The sequence below is a fragment of the Marmota monax genome, unplaced genomic scaffold, assembly GCF_021218885.2.
Source record: "Marmota monax isolate L192 unplaced genomic scaffold, Marmota_monax_Labrador192_F-V1.1 WCK01_AAM20220418_F8-fsc00014, whole genome shotgun sequence".
In the NCBI taxonomy this organism is placed as follows: Eukaryota; Metazoa; Chordata; class Mammalia; order Rodentia; family Sciuridae; genus Marmota; species Marmota monax.
Window position 1 is genome coordinate 34,020,199 of NW_026695222.1, and position 18,799 is coordinate 34,038,997.

General features: G+C 51.1%; 1 protein-coding gene across 1 annotated transcript; it reads left to right on the top strand.

The window, feature by feature from the left end:
• The first annotated feature begins 1,850 nt into the window (after positions 1-1,850).
• Ocstamp (osteoclast stimulatory transmembrane protein) lies at positions 1,851-9,238 on the top strand. The gene is made up of 3 exons (XM_046432828.2): positions 1,851-1,894; positions 3,904-4,906; positions 8,375-9,238. Exons 1-3 carry the CDS (start codon positions 1,851-1,853, stop codon positions 8,786-8,788), a joined length of 1,461 nt encoding a protein of 486 aa, XP_046288784.1. The 3' UTR covers positions 8,789-9,238.
• Positions 9,239-18,799: the final 9,561 nt, after the last annotated feature.

Sequence of the window (18,799 nt, forward strand, 5' to 3'; positions counted from 1 at the left end):
TGTGATTCTAGACCAAGCCCCCGAGAGCCGGGGCACCCAGTTCCCCTCTGTCTCATGCCTCTGAATCCTTCACCCAGAAATTCCCCTCGACAAGGCTGCTCTGTTTTGATGATTCAAAGCCCCTTCCGGATGTGGTGGGCCTTGAGGTCAGGCCAGCCTTAGATGGGCAGGGGTGACTGCCCACAAATGTCAAAAAAAGCCAAAAATACCTTCTGCTCTTTCCTTTCCCAAGTCCCCAGTCCCCAAATCCATAGACCTTCTGGAAACAACTAAGTGGTTCTTAACCACTCAGCTCTCTGGTGGTTCTGTGGAACCCGGGCCAGCGCTACTGGGTTCCCTTCTGACCAGCACAGTGCCTTGACTCCCTGTGTGAAGAGGCCCAGGTGAGGGTGGCCGAGGGGGCATCACAGAGGCCTGCATGAGCAAGTCTGAGCAGCCCAGAGCTCACTCAGGCAGAGCTACCAGCCCAGGTGGGAGGGAGCAGGGCATGAGCATTTATCTACTGCTTACTGGATACTCCACACATTATCTTCCTGAGTCCTCAAACAATCCTAAGAAGTAGGTAATAGATTCTCTTTGCTATAACAGAGGACGCACAAGTTCAGAAAGGGACTCTGTCTTGCCCAAGGCCACACAGCACAGTAACCGGCACCGCTGGCATTTGAGTTCCTGTCTGCTGCGCACAGCCCAGGGCCCCTGCAGTTCACGGAGTGCTCCCTGCTTCCTGCAGCTGGACAGCTGGACAGCAGGCCTGACTGCTGCCCCCTGCAGAGGTTGCAAGTTGGTGGTCCTCGTGCTGCCTTTGGCCCTGGCACCATGATGGATCAGCACCATCCATGCCTCATTTTTGTGGGGCTTTAACACTTGGCTGGGGCCGAGGAGCAGCTGCCTTTCCCAAACAAGCCCACACTGTCACAGTTCACAGTTCCATGGGACCTGCTTTGTGCGTGAGCTTCCCTCCCAGCCCTGAGGCACACGGCGGCTGCCTTGGAGATTTTTGTGCCTGCTCCTTGCCGATGTGGACCCATGGCCCAGGAGAGTTTGGCCACACTCGGCTATGAGACTATGAGAGGTCACGTCCCTTATCGGGAGGCAGGACGCTCCTCTTTAGATCTAAGCAAGTGGCCCAGGGAACGTGTCCTTTTAGGGGCAAACGACAGGCAGCCTGGGATGCCATCTAGCTGTGTCCATCCCCACATGGTGGGGTGCAGAGATGCTGGGGGAGATGTCTCTACTCCCGGTGGGACTGGCTTTCAGAACAGCCTGGAAGTGACAGTAGCATAAAGTACATGCGGGTGATCGACATTTATTGAGTGCCTTCTGTTTGTAATGCCGGGTATACAGCAAGGTGATCACAGGTCTGAATTATTCCCTCCAAGGCAGTAGGACAGTGGACAGGAGCAGTGGCCAGTCACAGACCTCTGTGACCAGCAGGGATCTCACTGTCTCCAGTGGATCCCCCCCCACGAGTCCCTTGGGGCAATGACAAGGGACACAAGGGACAGGGGAGAAAGGGGAAGCGGAGCCGAGTTCTTTGTCTCGCACTACCGTGAATGAGCTGGTTTCTCTGAACCTCGGTTTCCTCCTCTGTAAAATGGGGCAAAGCCTACCTTCCTGCTAGTGGGATTGCAGATATTTCTTGGGAAACTTCTTGCTCTCCTCCCACACTTTCCACTGGCCCTCTCTATGGGAAAGGGTGAGGCAGCTCACCCAACCCCCAGGAGGTGGGCCCAGGCAGGCGGGACAGGCAGCCAGGAGGGCTTAAAGGGTAGAAAAGCAGAAGCGCAGGGTTCCCCCCATGGCCACTCCACCTGCCACCGCTGCCAGACACTGACTGCCATTCAGGGACCATGAGGGGCCTCTGTGGAGCTGCTGAGCACCTCGTCAGGACTGGGTAGGTCTGGGGACTTTGGACAGTGAGGGCCACAGGTGAGAAAAGATCAGCAATCTGTTGGGAGAAGTATAAGCCCTCAAGGTCTTCCACTCCCTGGCTGTGTGACCTTGGGTCCACCCTCCCCCTCTCTGAGCCTCAGTTTCCCCATCTGTGAAGTGGGAATGATAATGGTGTCTATGGAACTGTTGTGAGCGTTGAGTAAGGGCTTGGCTCAAGGGAGCACTCGGTAAATGTCACCTGGTGTCCTTGTCATTGATAATTTCCAGCATGGAACTTGGCTCCCACGGCGACCTCGTACTGGTTTTTATGATCATATGATTAGCTGGTATTTCATCAGCTGCTCTGTTCCAAACACTAGTTAGACGGTACAAGGGGCGTTTAGTCCCACATCCAAATGCCTTCAAGAGCCAGATGGGATTGTGCTGGGCAGGGTCCCTCAGTCCTGTACCTTGAAGGGTGGGGCACAGCCTGGAAGGGTGCATCCCTGTCAAAGGGGGCTGTGGATCCTCAGCTCTGGCCACCTGCTGCAAAGGCAGGAGCCCTGACCCAGATGCTCTCATTTCTCAAGAGAAGCTAGAAATCCCAATTTCAATGTGAAACTTCCTGTATCCAGATGACGGTAGTTCTCACACACCCACGGCGTGGACCAAAACAAAGCAAAGTTGCACACTGGATTCAGCCCTTGGGACCCCAGGATGTGGCCTCTGGTCCAGTGCCCCAGGCCTCACGCGTCAGGGCGTGTTCAAGTCCCCAACCCTGTTTCCTAAGGGAGCAGTTCTGTTCGGGACACCCAGCCTCCTTTCCCCACGTAAGAAATGACACTTGTTCTCCCAGCCCTAGCTTAAATATCACCTCTTCCAGGAAGCCCTCCTGACTCTCCCAGGTAAACATGACCCTCCACCTTCTCCACCCCAGTGCAGACCCAGGCTGACCATTCCTGAGAGTCCTTTTATGGTGGACTTACGCTCTAATGTCCTGTTCACATCTCCCCAATTTAACCGTGAACTTGTCCTGTGTGTGGCCCATGACCTAATTCACCTCGGTGCCCAACACAGGGACAATTATGTCTCACCTTTTCTTTACCTTCAGCATTCATTACCTCCTCCAGCGTCCTGCCCTCACTGCTGGCCTTGATTCCTGCTGATCTGAGCAAACAGGAGCCATCCTGCCACGCTCCGTGAAGATTTATGAGTACCATATCTTTGTGAATACTTAGCAGACACTATTCCAGGCCCTCGGAATGTATCAGTGACCCAAAGATAGAAAGCCCCTGCCCTGGAGGTGTTGACCCGCTAATGACAGATAATAGCTCAGGTGGTGCTTATGATGTGACCAGAATGACCCTAGGAGGCACGTTCTACAGATGAGAAAACTGAGGCACAGGGGCTTAAGGAACCAGGCCACACAGCTGTGAGCAGTGGAGCAGGGGTTTGAATCGGGACAGACCAGAGGCGATGCCCTCCATCCTTGCCCTGCGTGTTTCAGGTGACGTTCTCCACAGGTGTGCAGCCTTGTCCATCTCCACCATTACCCGCTTCCTGCCTGCCACCAGCTAACGGCCCTCCTTCCTTGCCCCAGATGATAAAGGGCAGGGCCACAGGACGTTGAGCTCAGGGAAACAGCTTCTGTCTCCGTCTCTGCCCCTCCCACTCCTTGATCCTTCTCCCTTTGTCTGGGCTTCCGGCCCCCTGACTCCTTCTTTCAGGCCAGTTGTCCTCACTAGGCTCCGGGCTCCGGCAGCCCGGGCAGGCGCCCCCCACCCTCAGGAGCTGCGCAGGACTGGGCTCTTCGCCCACCACTCCCTGAGACCCAGCCTGGGGAGGGCTGTGATTGGTTCAGCGTTGTCACGTGGGCGGGAGTGGTTAACTCTGATTGGCCCATCTGGAAAGTTGGCCTGCCTCTGTAGCAAAAGCGTGGCGTCCACTAGCAGGCCTTGGCATTGAGGGGCAGGGACGGTGACAGGCCCACCCGCCCCCTGATGGAGGGTCCTCCCATTTCCTTGTGTCCAGGTGGAGGTTCTGGCAATTGGGGATCCGCAAGGCCCTTGACCCACTGCAGGCTGCCTGGGATGCCTTCTCCCAGTCTGTCCCAGCCAGCTGTGGCCAGCTGCTGACCCAGCTCCTCCTCTGTGCTTGCCTGGCTGTTGCTGCCGCAGAACTGGTTTGTCATCGGCTGGTCTCTTCGTGGCTTTATCCTTCAGGACCCTCGGGCATCATAGCCACTGTGTGTGGACTTCTGGTCTTCCTGGGCCTGGGCCTGGTACCCCCGGTCCGCTGCCTGTTCGCGCTCAGTGTGCCCACCCTGGGCACGGAACAGGGACGCCGGCTGCTCCTGTCCTACAGTACTGCCACCCTGGCCGTTGCCGTGGTGCCAAACGTCTTGGCCAACATGGGTGCAGCTGGACAGGTGCTTAGGTGCGTCACCGAGGGCTCCCTGGACAGCCTGCTCAACACCACTCACCAGCTGCGCAATGCGTCCACAGCACTGGGCCCCACCAGCCGATCGGGCAGCCGGGGCCTGACATTTGAGAGCCAGGGAAATGGCTCTGCCTTCCGGCTTCACATGCTCAGGGTCACTCAGGGGGTCCTGGAGGACTTCTCTGCCTTGGAGTCCCTGGCCCAGGCAGCAGCACTGGGGACTCAGCGGGTGGTCACGGGGATGTTCATGCTGGGCCTCCTGGTGGAATCTGCCTGGTACCTCCACCGCTACCTGACTGACCTGCGGTTTGACAACATCTATGAGACACCACAGCTGACCCGGCAACTGGCCCAGGCCCAGGCCACCCACCTAGTGGCTCCTCCACCCCCGTGGCTGCTCGGAATAGCCCGGCCCAAGCTGTCCCGGGAGGAGCTGCTGCACTGTCTCCTGAGGCTGGGGCTTCTCTCCCTGCTCCTGGTGGCCACAGCTGTGGCAGTGGCCACAGACCACATGGCCTTCCTGCTGGCACAGGCGGCAGTGGATTGGGCTCAGAAGTTGCCAGTTGTGCCTGTCACGCTTATGGTTAAGTATGATGTAAGTGCTGGGAGGGGAGATGACCTAGGTCAGTTCCTGGAGGGGCAGTCTCACTGACCCCTGGACTTACAGACCTGGGCGCAGTGACACACACCTGTAATGCTACTCAGGAAGATGAGGCAGGAGGTTCGCAAGTTCAAGGCCAGCCTCAGCAACTTAGCAAGACCTGTCTCAAAATAAAAAGGCTGGGGTGCAGCTCAGTTGTAGAGCATCCCTGCATTCAGTCCCAGTACTGGAAACAACAACAACAACAAAAACACCTGACATGCAGTTGCATTTACTTGCCTGCAAAACATAGACCTTGGATAAGCCATGTGGCCTGGGCAACAGCAAATGAGCCCATTTGATCCCCACAGGAGGCCTAAAAAGTGGTTCTATTTTCACCTCCTGTTGTAGGTGCAGATGCCAAGACCCAGAACCCTGAAAATCACTTGCCCTGCAGGAGTATCCAAACACTCTAGCCTCATTTCCTGCATTTGAGTTACATGCCACACAAAAGAGGTTTATTAAATAGTAGCTGTTACTAATAGCTCACGCCTGGATAGGGATGGCCTAGACCATCAGTCAGTCAGCTGTGACTCTCAGAGCAAATCCAGCTGGTTTCCTGATTTTGTAAATCGAGTTTTATTGGAACATAGCCTCCCATCTGTTGTGTATTATCCATGGTTGCTCTGCAAAGGCGGTGTGGTCAAGGAGACGCAGGACAGACCACAGAGCCCACAAATAAGGTTGTATTTACTTTCGGATCACGATTTGTGGTTTCCAATCTTTTCTTTTTATTTATTTATATTTGTTTGTTTATTTGTACTAGGGATTAAACCCAGGGATGCTTTACCACTGAGCCATATCGCTAGCCCCTTTCTATTTTTATATATTTATTTATTTTTGAGACAGGGTCTTGCTAAGTTGCTTAGGGCCTCACTAATCTCCTGAGGCTGGCTTTAAACTTGCGATACTTCTGCCTCAGCCTGACGAGACACTGGGATTACAGGCATGTGCCCCCATGTTCAATTTGTATTTTTTATTTTTAATAGTGAGATCACACACAAAAGCCTATTGCATAAAAAAACACCCAAATGTCAGACCCTGAGCTAATAATATTAAGAGCTTATATTTATCAAATACTTATTATATATTATAAAATTATTTGTTGAATTGCAAGAAATCAGTTTAGGTGATCATGATAAAAAGTTGTCTTTTTTTTAATGAAATAAACTAGAAAATTATGAGAGTATATTGCAGGTAATAAGGCTATGTATTATTTCGTGAAACTTTTCATCAATTATAATATAATCTGTGCTTGGAAGATGCTGTAAAATGCATTTCCTACCACAGGTCACAGGAAAGAAATGTGTCAGGGAATGGTCTAAGAGTGTTCCCTGATTGACGTAGACTTCATTCATCATATCTAAGATGCTATCAATTCCAAGTCACACTCTTGTTTGATATATCAATAAGAGAGGAAATGCTATCCATTAAACCTGACTCAATGCTTTGTTTTCACTTAGACTTCCAATTATACTCATGTAAAAGTAATTCACTTTTATTTAACAAAGATTTGTTTCACCACATCTCCTCTCATGTACACATAAAAGAAAAATAGAAAGTGATTGGTTAATTTTCCTAAGATGTCCTTCCACCCAAGCCCAAACCTGAATGACGCTGGCCAAGTCACAAGTATCCCAGGCTTCTGGCCAACATCTCGGTGTCTTCAGGAGCATTGGTGACGTCCCTCTATTTCTCCAGCACTGTTGACCAAGCTTGGGCCGTGTCTCTGCGAGTGTTGACCCTGGTGCCTCTGACCCTCTGGGGAGCATCTGGGCCCAGCCCTCCTCCTGGCTTTAGCCGCCTCATCTCTGCCAGGGCTTTGGGAGCTCCTTCTGCCCTCGTTGAGTGCTTCAGGGTGTGGCAGGCCCTCACACAGGGGTTCGTGACTCAGCCTTACTTAGCACAAACCTCCTTCCCATGGGTTCTCACTTGGCAAGAAAATATAGGCTAAAGTTCATCCCTCAACATGAATACTTGCTTCACTAATATATTTGTGGCTTGCTGCTCGGGACTTCGTTTCAGTAGACATAACCACTCACTTCTTTTTTAAATTATCATTTTTAATTTTTTCATTTGTTCTTTTTTAGACATACATGACAGTAGAGTGCATTTTGACGTATTATACATACATGGTGTAGAACTTACTCTAATTAGGATCCCATTCTTGTGGCTGAACATCACGTTACGGGTTACACTGGCTGTGTATCATATATGAACAGAGACAAGTGATGTCCAACCATTCACTTCTGAAACAGAGTTTCTTTTGGAGACATTTTGAGATGGCAGTCAAACTCTACACAGACCAGGAATGCACATCACTTTCTAAAACCTCAGGGTGGGCACTCAGGCTAAAGGGATACCTGTACGCAAATTGTGACCTGCTGTGGCTGCTGAGAGCAGTTACCGGTCATATTGATTTTAGACATGTCCTGATTTTAAAGACGTTAAAAAGTAAAAAAAAAAAAAAAAAAAGAGCATCTCAGAATGGATGAAATAAGGTAGTTTCCTTAATCGCCACCATGATCCTTGAGATAGGAATTATTATCATCACCCTCATTTACAGAGAAGGATACCAAGGCTCAGTGAGGTTGGGGGAACTCCCCCCAAATTCATCAAACCCAAAGTGGCAGAACCAAGCTGCTTGCTACTTTCATGGGTTCCTTCCCCCATGAAAAAAAAAATTTAAATAAATGGATGCAAATACATTACATATTGAAAATAATGTTTGGCATAAAAGTTCATTTTTTTTTCTTCTAACTTAAAGCAAAATGAAAACATTTTCATGATCCCCTAAAAATACAGCAGTGTGAGACCCCACACCCTGCCTGCCAAGCTACTGAGATGTTCTCCCTGAGGGGAGATCCAGAGCCCACTAAGCAGCTGCCTCCAAGCCCGGGGCTGGCCTTGGCTGCCGCTCGCTCCTCCTGCTCTGGCACACCTGTGGGCACGGGAGGGTCTAAGGCTTCTGAGCAGGATATTGGGACCGCCCTTCTTGGCTGGGACTGCCCCCGAGTTGGCCACATGAGAACCCACCCAGTGGCTTTGGGTTCCCCATCTGTTAAATGAGGCTCCTGTTGGCCTGCACCTCATAGGCTCACTCACATTTGAGGAGACAGTACATCAGAATAGTCACTAGGGGCTTAGCGGAGGGTCAATGACCTTGAGCATTAATTTGCCTTCTCTAAAGCATTCTGCTAAAAGGTCGTCGTCATCATCCTCATCGTCATCATGGTGACACCTGTCAGATGCTCTTCAACTGCGTGCCAGCCCCAGCCACCTTTGGCCTCCCAGGAAGTGGGGGTCATCTCCGCACCCATTTTGCAGATGAGGGCCGGGAACTTGGGCGGTGGTCCCAGGCCTCGCAGGGCGGGGCGGGCAGTGCCAGAGCCCGCGGTTGACTGCCCCTTCTCTCCTTTCAAGGCGGCCTACAGCGTCCTGGACTTCGTCCCCTTCCTCCTCAACCGGCCCCCCGCCCGGAGCCCCTTCCTCTCCGCCCGCCACTGCTTCCGGTGGGACCTGCGCTTCACCTCGGCGGGCTGCCGGCTGCTGCCCGCCCAGCGCCCCCAGGACGCCGCCGCGCTGGCCGCCGCGAGCCTGCAGCTGCTGGCCGGCTCCACGGTGCTGCTGGAGACCTACGCCCGGCGCCTGCGGCACGCCATCGCCGCCGCCTTCTTCCCTGCGCAGGAGGCGAGGAGAATCCGCCACCTGCGCGCCCGGCTCCAGAGGAGGTACGACCGGCACCGGGGCCAGCGGCTGCCCCCGGGGCCTGCTCCCTCTCCCGACCTCACGGACCGCACAGAGGCACGGGGCAGAGGAGCAGGAGGCCGCGGGTAGCCGGACTTGAGCTGCTACCTGGCCCTCGGGCTGCCTCCCTGGGTGACCTGGGCTGGACACTTGCCTCTCTGAGCCTCAGTTTCCACGTCTATAATGACAGTTGTTGTGACCTACTTTCCACGCGAGAATGTGCAAGGAGATATTGAGCGTGAAAGGCAACTAGCAAGGGCTGTGCGCCGGTCAGACAAGGAAGCAGGAGGTGGCCCTTCCAGCCTCGAGGTGGTCCGGGGCCTCTCGCGCACCCCCTGCTCCACCTGTTGGAGGGAGGCCTTGCATCAGGAATTGATCCAAATGCTCCAGGGACGACTTATTTATAAGCCTCTGGCCCCTCTGGACTTATTTATAGTAACCTAATATTTTGTTTTTATAAATGAATGTGTTTATTAAATCTTAGATTAAATGTTATTCCTCTGCTTCCCCAGGAGCCTCCCAGCAGGATTGCCAGGTTCAATGAATAAAAACACAGGAGGCCCAATTCCATCTGAATTTCATATAAATGACACACTTGTTCAGTATGAACCCCAAGTATGTCCCTGACCCCTGGGTCAGCCACATGTAACCCACCGTGTGACCTTGAGCTTCCCACTGTCCACACACACACACAAACACACATACACTATAGCACATTAGATAATATTCTTGATTGGCTTTTATGTGAGTATTAGAACCCGGCGACATCAAATTCTAGAATAAATGCTCTGAGGGGTTGAAAAAAGGAGGTTGGTTTAAAAGACAGAAATGGGCTGAAAGAGAAAGAAGAAAGAACAAAAAACAGATCAGCCCATACATCCTACGTAACTATCAGAAAACACCTGAGTTGACTTTTTCCCCCAAAAAAGGGAGATGAAAAAATAAAGCAGGCATTGGCAATCTCTTCCTCATCACGCACATACCTGCTTGCCAGGTCTATTTCTAGGCCTTTCTTTGAGCAGAATCTGAGTTATGAGTAATGAAGAAATAGGAAACTCTAAGTCGATCTAATTTTAAAAACAGGAATGTGGGCCAATTGGAATGCCCAAAGTTTAATTATAGGTAAAAGAAATGGATGTAGCTATCTTAAGCCAGGGAGGATTTAATACAGGAAATTGGGTTCTTGTGGGGCTGGAGGAGGGGACCCCAGATCTGATTCACCAGGAAGCTCACCTCTTCTATCCTCAGAAGGGTAAGAAGTTAGGAAGCCACTGCTCAGAGGGTGGGCCCTGGGTGTCCTCTCTTGGCTGACACAACATGCAGGAGACACCAGAACCATGCTGACCGCGTGAGGTCTGTCCTGGCAAAACACGAAAACCCCAGGACGCCACAGAATCCCTGCCTGGGCCCAGAGCTCCCTGTCACACAGCCCACCAGCACCTTCGGCCGCCGCTGTGTCCCATGCCTCTGGGGTTCATGCCCTCTACACACTCGCTGTGAGTGACAGTTGACAGGCAGGACGCCAAACCTAGTAGCCTGGCTCTCAGGACTCAGGTCACCAGCAGAAATAGGAGCAGCCGAAATTAGGCCTCTGCTTCCTTCCGGTTTCCATGTGTTACATGGTAGCATCGAATTGGTGGAAACTGAGTTACACTGGAACCCTGGCTGTAAGGGGATTGGGGTGTACTTTTAATTTTCCGATCCAAATAGTTGGGGAAGGTCTACTAAAATATTGATTTTGAAACATTTTCGACCACCACTCAAAATACTTTTTCTTTTGCAACCCCCTCCATGTGAGATAAGTTTAATTAAAGACATCTGTTTTTTTTCTTAATTTAAATTTTTTATGGGTGTATTATAATTATACACAGTAGTAGGATGTATTGTGCCCTCTTTGGACGTGCACTTAACAGTTTGTCCAGTCCCTTCTTCATCTGTGCACGGTACTCTATTTCCTCTCATCAGCCTCGTCCTTCCTATGCTATTCCACTTCATCAGGGTGTTCTAGTCCCTTCTCTTATCCTACTTAAGAAGGTTACTGGTAAAGACTCACCAAATTGCAAGCCCTGGTGAGCAGGAGGGTGGGCTGTGCGTTGAGCTGGCCCTTGAGCTGGGTCTTTGGACATGAGGGACAGCAGCACAGAGACAGCAGAGAAAGGCCCAGGGACAAAGCTGCCTGCGGTGTTCAATGCCGAGACCCAGAGTTGGGGAAAGAGGAGTTTGAACGCTGTTTTTTTAAACCTTAGGATTTTCTTGAGAAACTCCAGTATAAATAAAATGGCCTTCCCTTTGGCTGTGTTGTTGCCCAATGAATCCAACAGGGACCCAACTGACACTGCCCACGTGTGCTCCCTGGGGAGGGACACGGGTCAGGCTTCTTCAGGGAACTTTGCATTCAGGCCTCTTTACCGTAGCTGACCTCCAAAGCACATCTAGGAGGTCGGGTTCTGAGGAGGCTGGAGAAGAGAAACTCTGCGACGGGCCCCTGGCACCCCACGCCCCCAGCTCTGGGGTATTTTTAGGCCGTGAGTCACCACCTGTGGGGAGCTGAGCCACACTCCATCCGCTCCTCCTCCCACTCCCAAGGTTACTGAGCCCCTGTCACAGGGCCTTGTCGGCCTCCCACGCCTCCAAGCCCCCACCAAGGCTTCCTTTCCACATGGCTGCCCTGTTGTTGTCTAGGCGGCGACTCAGCCACACGTACTGCACAGACAGTATATCAACCCTCCTTACGAAAATCAGAGCATTGCAGATAATGATAGTTAGCCTGTGTCGGTGCTTAGGAGTGCTGGGAATGTACTAGAAAATGCTTAAAAACTGATTCTAAAAGGAAACAAAGAAAGAGAAAGAAAGAAAGAAAGCCCTCATTTGTAGTATTTGCTGAACCCCATTGTATAAATGCACCACCGCCTCCACCCCGGCCAGGGGATTTCGAGCCACCCACAAATATTCTGACCTGGAACAGGGAAGAGATGCCCAACACGTCCAAAGCTCTACTGAAACCTGTGTGCACAAAAGTGTCTGAGGTGCTTGGTATTATTATCATCCTTCTTTTGAAGGTGAAGAAGTTGAGATTCAACGAGATTAAGTACTTTGCCCAATGTCACACGGCTAATAAGCTGCAGAGACAGGCTTTAAACCCAAGTAGTCTGTCAGAATCCGCGGTGTTAACTGGCCTTTCAAATAAAGAGAAAGCCCCTTTGAGCCTTCTTTATCTCCCCAGATGGAGCCCTATCACCTGTTGCCTGGGAATCTTTCAGATATTATTTGTTGAGTCTTAAGTGACACGATACTTACACATGTTGTTCTACAACTTATTTTTTCACTGAAAAATAGGTCATAGCCTTTTTCACATTCTGTTTCATTATTGAAGAGCATGAATATGTCATTAGTTATTTGGAAGTTATTGGCTGGTGGATGGAGAGGTGTGTCCAGGTTTTGCTCTTGTATTCAATGTTGCAATGGACATCTTTGTGCATGCCTCCTGGACCCCACCAGGAGCTCCCCTTACAAAACTTGTGAGAAAGTGCCGCGTCCGGCTAACGGAGCCGAGTCCGGCGAGGGACCGCGGGGTTAAAAATACACAGGACACCACGGTTCTTCATCCAGGAGGGAGCGTGTGCGCTTTATTGCCAAATTTGTTCCCCTTATATATCTTTTTAACAGCTGCGGGAAATTACTCAAAAGTGAGGAGGGAAGAGTAATAACTGCGTCCTTGGGTTACCGTCATGTCACCGTCCCCTATCAGGAGGCTCGAACAGGTCAAGATGTTCCCGAGAGACACATATGCGCGAGGCAGATAAACAGGGAACCGCAAGCCCGAGTCACGGCCTTGTGAGCTGGCCACATTGACATGCATAACAAAGAACTGGGGGTTGAGTCCCCAGGGGCCAGGGCGGGCCTGCTACCAGCAAGAAAGTACAGGGCTGGGGCTGGGGATGTGGCTCAAGCGGTAGCGCGCTCGCCTGGCATGCGTGCGGCCTGGGTTCGATCCTCAGCACCACATACAAACAAAGATGTTGTGTCCGCTGAAAACTAAAAAATAAATATTAAAAAATTTAAAAAGAAAGTAAGTACAGGGCTGCTTCCCAGGCTTCAGATGGCAGGTGCCTGTGAGCTGGTGTGGCAGACAGACATCTAAGTTGGCCACAGTCGGCCCACCTCGTGGAACTCATACCCTGCCCTGTTGAACGTGTTGAACGTGAGCAGACCTCGTCCTGGTTCTGGCTAATCAAATATGACAGAAGCGATGGTATGTCACTTCTGGGACTAGGGTAAATAAAATCAGAAGGTCTATCACACTCTCCTGTGCTTTCTTCATGGCTTGCATGCCCCTCCGGGTGGAGGGACGTGGGACCTGCCTGTCGTCTGTATACCACCTGCCCAGCACCCCACACATTCGGAGACTGTAATCTCCAAACCCTACAATTTGGTGGAGGCGTCCTTGTGTCGGCATGATGGCTTGTTAACTCCATCTCTGGCCCCTCTCTCCTCCCTGGAGGGTGGATGGGGTTGAACGTACCAAGCTCCTGACCAGGGCTTGCCCATCTGATGACATCACCATTGCCCAGGAAAATCCACAGGATCTGAGAGCTGCGTCAGGAACCGAGGTCTAAGACCCAACATAAGAACAAAAGATTCTCCCAGCACCGTGTTCTACAAGGGTCTCGAAGCTGTAAGTCAGGAACTGGGGGCAGAGACATATAGATCTTTTAATTTCACACACTGGACGAATGTGTCTTCCTCCTAGGGACTTCCAGTCTGCGCTGTGCTTGGGACAGAAAGAAAATGCCTTGGGTGCAGGTCACCTAGAAGAGCTGACAGTAGGAGCCCCACAGCCTGCATGGGAACTGGGAGCCCCAAGTTGAGGTGGGTGGGGCTCCCAAGCAGCTTCCCCCTCCAGTGTCCTGGGAAGACTGTAAGATCGGGAGCAGGAAGTTCTGTGTTTACGTCCAGTGCCCACTTAGTAGTCACATGACATTGAACAACTCACTGCCTCCAGAGCCTCATGCTCCTTCCCTTCCAACGATGATAACAGAACTTCCCTCCCACCCATGTGAAGAGCAGCTCCCGGCCGCACACGCGTGGCTTCCACGACCACCTGTTCATTTCTCAGCTGGGACTTACCGAGCGTCCCCGTGCACCAAGCCCTGAGCTAGGGTCCGGGATACACCCGCTCCTCCAGGGCCACATTCTAGAAAAGAAGGGGCTGCAAAGGCCTCAGAAAATGAACCAGGTGGCTGCGTCTAGAGGGTGGGGGGAGTGCCACCAGGGGCCAAGCGCAGCCTCAGGCTGGGGAAGGAGCAACGAAGCCCTCTCTGAGGAGAGGTGGGGACGTCATGTGGATGGGGACCTGGAGGATGAGCAGCCCTGCAGAGAAGGAGAAGGAACCTTCTAGGCAGAAGACTCGGAGGACAAGGGCACCAGGCCGAGGAAGGCTGATGCTTTGGAAGGCTGAAGAGAGGAAGGGGAAGTGGTTACACAGCTGGTCTGAGGCCCTGACTCCTCAGGAGCCCCCCAGACCACCTGCTGGGCGTCAGGCCCAGGAAGGCCAAGGCTGACCCTGACCCCAGCCTGCTGCCCACAGTCCCGCACTTGGTTTCAGCATCTTCTCTCTCTCTGGCCTAGAGACAGAGAACGCGGGCTGGACCCGCTGTGTGGGGCCACCTGCTTGCCCTTCCTTCCCAGTAGCCCTCTGAGGTAGCCAAAGTCCTTACTGCGCCCATTTTCTAGATGAGAAACCTGTAGTTCCGAGAGGGTGATGTGATTACCCAGAGTCACCGTGGTAAAATTAACTTTTCTGCTGCCTAAGGAAGACTCCCAGACTCCCAGAGAAGTAAGATGGGTCAGGGGCCCTCATTTCCCTTGTCTGAAATGGGGCGCTAGGCCTGGGGTCCCCCAGTTGGAGACCTTGAGGTGTCCAAGGACTTGGAAACGCAGCAGCCTCGGGCGCCCTCTGCTGGCTGCCGCAGGACCATCCCAGGGCTTGCTTCCCACGGGTGGGCAGGGCCAGGTCTCCGCCCCTTTTCCCAGCTTCGCTTGGTAGGGGGACTCGTGGGGTAAGGACTGAGGAAGGGAGTGCTGCTGTCACTGGTTCAGCGGCCCCCACCCTGCCTCAGCAGTCCTGGAAGGTGAGCCATGAGGTAGTTATGGGAGATGGAGATCCGTCTCAGCTCAGTAGATCCTGCGCCTAGACAAGGCTACTGTACTTAACAATGCAAAGTATATAATTAAAACCTTGTGTCTACTGTGGTGGACCCGACCCTGCACATCCTGCAGGGAAGCCACACGTTGAGGCTGCTCCTTCCCCTGTGTCCCAGCTGGTTTGGTCAACTGCACAGGAGGCCGTCTCTGACCCCAACACAGCGCAGTGGAAGGACATGCATTATGGAATCAGTTGTGTTAAGATACAAACCCCAGCTCCAGCTCTGCCACTTTTTAGCTTTGTGACTTTCATGTCACCTTCTGAGTCCTACTGTCTCATCTATAAAATAGGGATCAGGAAGGTGCTTTTCTAGTAGACATTGGTTATTTTTGTCTGTCTGGCAAATTTCCCCATGCCATTCAGCGTTTTCTTCAGAGAAACAAGTGCTGCTGTTCCACCACTACCCACTTCATGTAACCTGGTGCCCAGCCCCAGCACCTTGCCGTCTCTTGTACATGGGTCTCACTAATTCTAGTTCCCCAGATGCCAAGACGAGGACAAGACCATCCAGGAGCCTAGAGCACAGAATTTAAGGGGCACCCACTCTCACATACCCTGGGGCTCTAGGCTCTCACTCTCAGGGTGGAGAAGTCCATCCCACAGGGAGTGGTGTCCCATTAAAATTGCACCGAGGGCCCTCCCTTATCTTCTCCTAAGCCTAGCACTGGTCCCCGTTTCCTTGGTTACAGTGACCAGTCTAACCCACGACAGCCCAGTTAGAGATCTTTCCTGAGAAAATATGTAGGTTCTAGGACAAAAAATTAATTTCTTTCTCCCTAGTTTGCAAGCCAATAAGGCAGTAACCCTAGAACTTTTGTGCTCTCTTCATGTACAGAAAGCTTGCAAGAAGAGAAGACAAGGCACACAGGGAGGACAGAGGGAGTCCTGTCAACACATCTGAGTTCCTGGGTCCAGCCTGCCCAGGCCAGCACTGCTCCCATCCCTCCTGGTTCTATGAGCCGATTTGTTTTGTCTCATCTAATCTGGGTTGTGTTTCTGTCACTCACGACCAAAGAATCCTGATGAACGAAACCTAAGTCAAGAATTGCGGGAGATCGAATCAGGTGGTGCGGGCACAGCAGGGCGAAACGTGTTTTCCCAACGCACCCAAATCTCCCTGCCGAGGCACTTGGGTCTTGTTTCCTGAAGGTTTCCTGCCAGTGTGACTGGGGCTGGGGGGCGGAGTCTACCAGGGCTACCCTGACAGGCAGGAAGGGGGGGCTGTGAAGCTGTGGGAGAAGCACGGGAAGGGGAAGGAGTGAGACTCAAGGACCAAGCCCTGAGGCCCACGCTGTCTGGATCCTTGCAAAGAGAATGTCCAGCCCCGATTACTCGGCCCAAGGGTAGCAGGTGATGGTGGAGGTCCTAACAGGAAACTGGGGTGTACTGGGGGGAACTCACACGTGGTCCACACAGATGGTTCCCTGCCCGGCACCGCTCCCTGCCCCCAGCCCACATTCTTAGTGGCTTCCCCCTGTGGAAGTGGGACATTCCCGCTGTCTGCCTCCCTGATAGCTAACATCCAAAAGGAAACTGCCCTTGATGTCCTCAAACATGATTTCAAGTGCATCTGAGGCTTGGTACCCACGAGAGGATTTGTTTGCAGGAAAAATTAAAGAAGCCAAGGATGGAGGAGGGGCAGGACGGGAAGAATCTGAGCTTCTGATCTCATCATTTAGCTGTGAGCTCAACCAGCCCCGCTGTGGCCCTACTCCAGAGTCCTTGTTCAACTGCGAACATAGGACATCCCCCTTTTAAAAAATAAATTTTAAAAATTGAGAATAGCTTTAGATCTTCCAAAAATTATTAAAATAGTAGAGAGCTCCTCTGCACCCCAATCCACTTTCCCTGAGAGAGCTCTCTTATTCTAATATGGTACGATTGCTATAACGAGTATTAATGCTTACTATTTTAAAACATTAACACTTTGTTCAGATTCCTTTGATTTTGATCTGCAATCCTTTTTAAGTACCAGGATCCCACCCAGAGTGCCACATGACATTTCGCTGTCCTGTCCTTAGGTTCCTAGGGCCGTGACATTTTTCTCAGACTTTCCTTGTTTTTGATCATCGAGGCAGTTTTGAGGTGTAGACTCTCCCTCCGTGGAGACTCATCTGATGTTTTTCTTGCGATTAGATGAGACTTTTTTTGCCCAGGAAAACCACAGAGGTGAACTGCCCCTCTCATCACATCATTTTGAAGGTACACACTGTCCTCGATTATCTAGCTGAGACAGTGGTTGTCAGAACTTTTTGCTGCTGTAAAACAGACCTCTTTCCTTCTCTTCATACTTCTTTTTCTGGAAGGAAGTCACCAGGCGCAGCCCACACTGGGCAGTGGGCAGGTGTGCTCTACCTCGTTGAGGGAGAAGTAGTTACATAAATTACTCAAAATTCTTTTGCATGTGAGATTTGTCTATTCATTCCTAATTATTTAGTCATTTATTTATATCTGTATGAACTTGTGGGTATTTATCTTATACTCTATGTCATAACCTAATACTACTCTATTTTGTTACTCAAATCGTTCTAGCTTTGGCAGTTGGGGGCTCCCTCAGTTGGCTCACACGTTCTTCGACATAGCCCCATCAGCACAAGCGTTTTTAAGATACTATTCCCGTCACTACAAGGTGCTCGAGGCTCATCTTGTATATTCCTGCCCCAGGATTCAGCCAGTAGGATTCCTGACTCATTTCTCTGGTCAATTGTATTAGAAAAGAAGATCTGAGTGCTAGGTCTGATCATTGCCATTGGAGAGGGCCCTGTTCCTAAGCCATTTTAAATCAAGTATTTGGTTATTTGTGCTGAAAGCTCCATAACTTATTGTCACGATATCTGGTGAATGCGGTAAAAAATACAACTCAGGAGTTGAGCAGAGTAAATGTCTTTGTAGAGTGTCCTAAACAACACTACCAAACATCCTTTGTTTCCATTATGGCATATATGGGCTCCAGAAGGGCCTCTGTTCCCTTGGGGGAAGTGGGGCGAGGTGACTGCTGGGAGACACTGTATCAGGAGCCTCATTGCAGGGAGGCATGAAGTTATCCTGTATCCAAGGTCCTAGTAGAGATCAAATGGCACTCCCTACTCAGCCAGCCCCTCGGGAGATCTGAAGCACCTGTAAGTGCCTAAAGGGAAGCTCTGTCAGCAAGGGAATTGTCTTGAACTTGTCTGAAAGCAAACACTGTGCCTTTCTTATAATGAACAAAAAGACCAGAAGTTAAATCAGTGATCAATGCCCAGTAGAGGTGAAGATTTTTCCTGTTTTTTAAAACACCGTTTAAATTGAAGCCTACCGTGTTCCAGTAGATTCAAGTCTCTTATGAATTCATTTATAGATATTCTATTAAGGGAAATTGTCTCACCCCAACTAGACTGAGGTTGGGACAGGGGTGGGGCAGATGCTCAGTGAACTTGTGGACTAAATAATCCAGTTCAGGAATTAAGAAAAGAGGTGAGAAAAGAGCTACCCCAAGGGGATAGGGCAGTGGGGTGATCTGCGTACCCAGAATGCCCGACTTCCCTCCTGAAAAGCCTTTTGATGACTGCATCGAGTTCCAACCTAGAATTCAGCACCAGGGAACTCTGGACAGCTCCCAGGTCTTCTGGCCTTAAATGAAGGCTGGTCTTCCAGGTCAGACCTTCTCCGTAAACCAGACCTTGTTTTCCAAGTGATTCTGTCCTATCCTAACACGAGGAACTAAGCTAGAATTATTCTTTTCTTTCTCCTCCTTCATTGGACCTATCCCAATTTTTCTTTCTCTTGAGTCTTGTATAATGTTATTGCATGTGTTCAGACATTAGTGAGTAGGGAGAGTGGGATTTATATCACAGTGACTGTAATCACAAATATATTCACCCTTGTATTGGTTACCTGCATGCCATGATTTTATCAGC

Excerpts from the sequence above, each read along its gene's own strand:
- Ocstamp (XM_046432828.2), top strand. The coding sequence starts at position 1,851 with ATGAGGGGCCTCTGTGGAGCTGCTGAGCACCTCGTCAGGACTGG. Across the intron at positions 1,895-3,903 it reads GAGCACCTCGTCAGGACTGG|GTGGAGGTTCTGGCAATTGG; the intron begins GTAGGTCTGGGG and ends CCTTGTGTCCAG. Across the intron at positions 4,907-8,374 it reads CGCTTATGGTTAAGTATGAT|GCGGCCTACAGCGTCCTGGA; the intron begins GTAAGTGCTGGG and ends TCTCCTTTCAAG.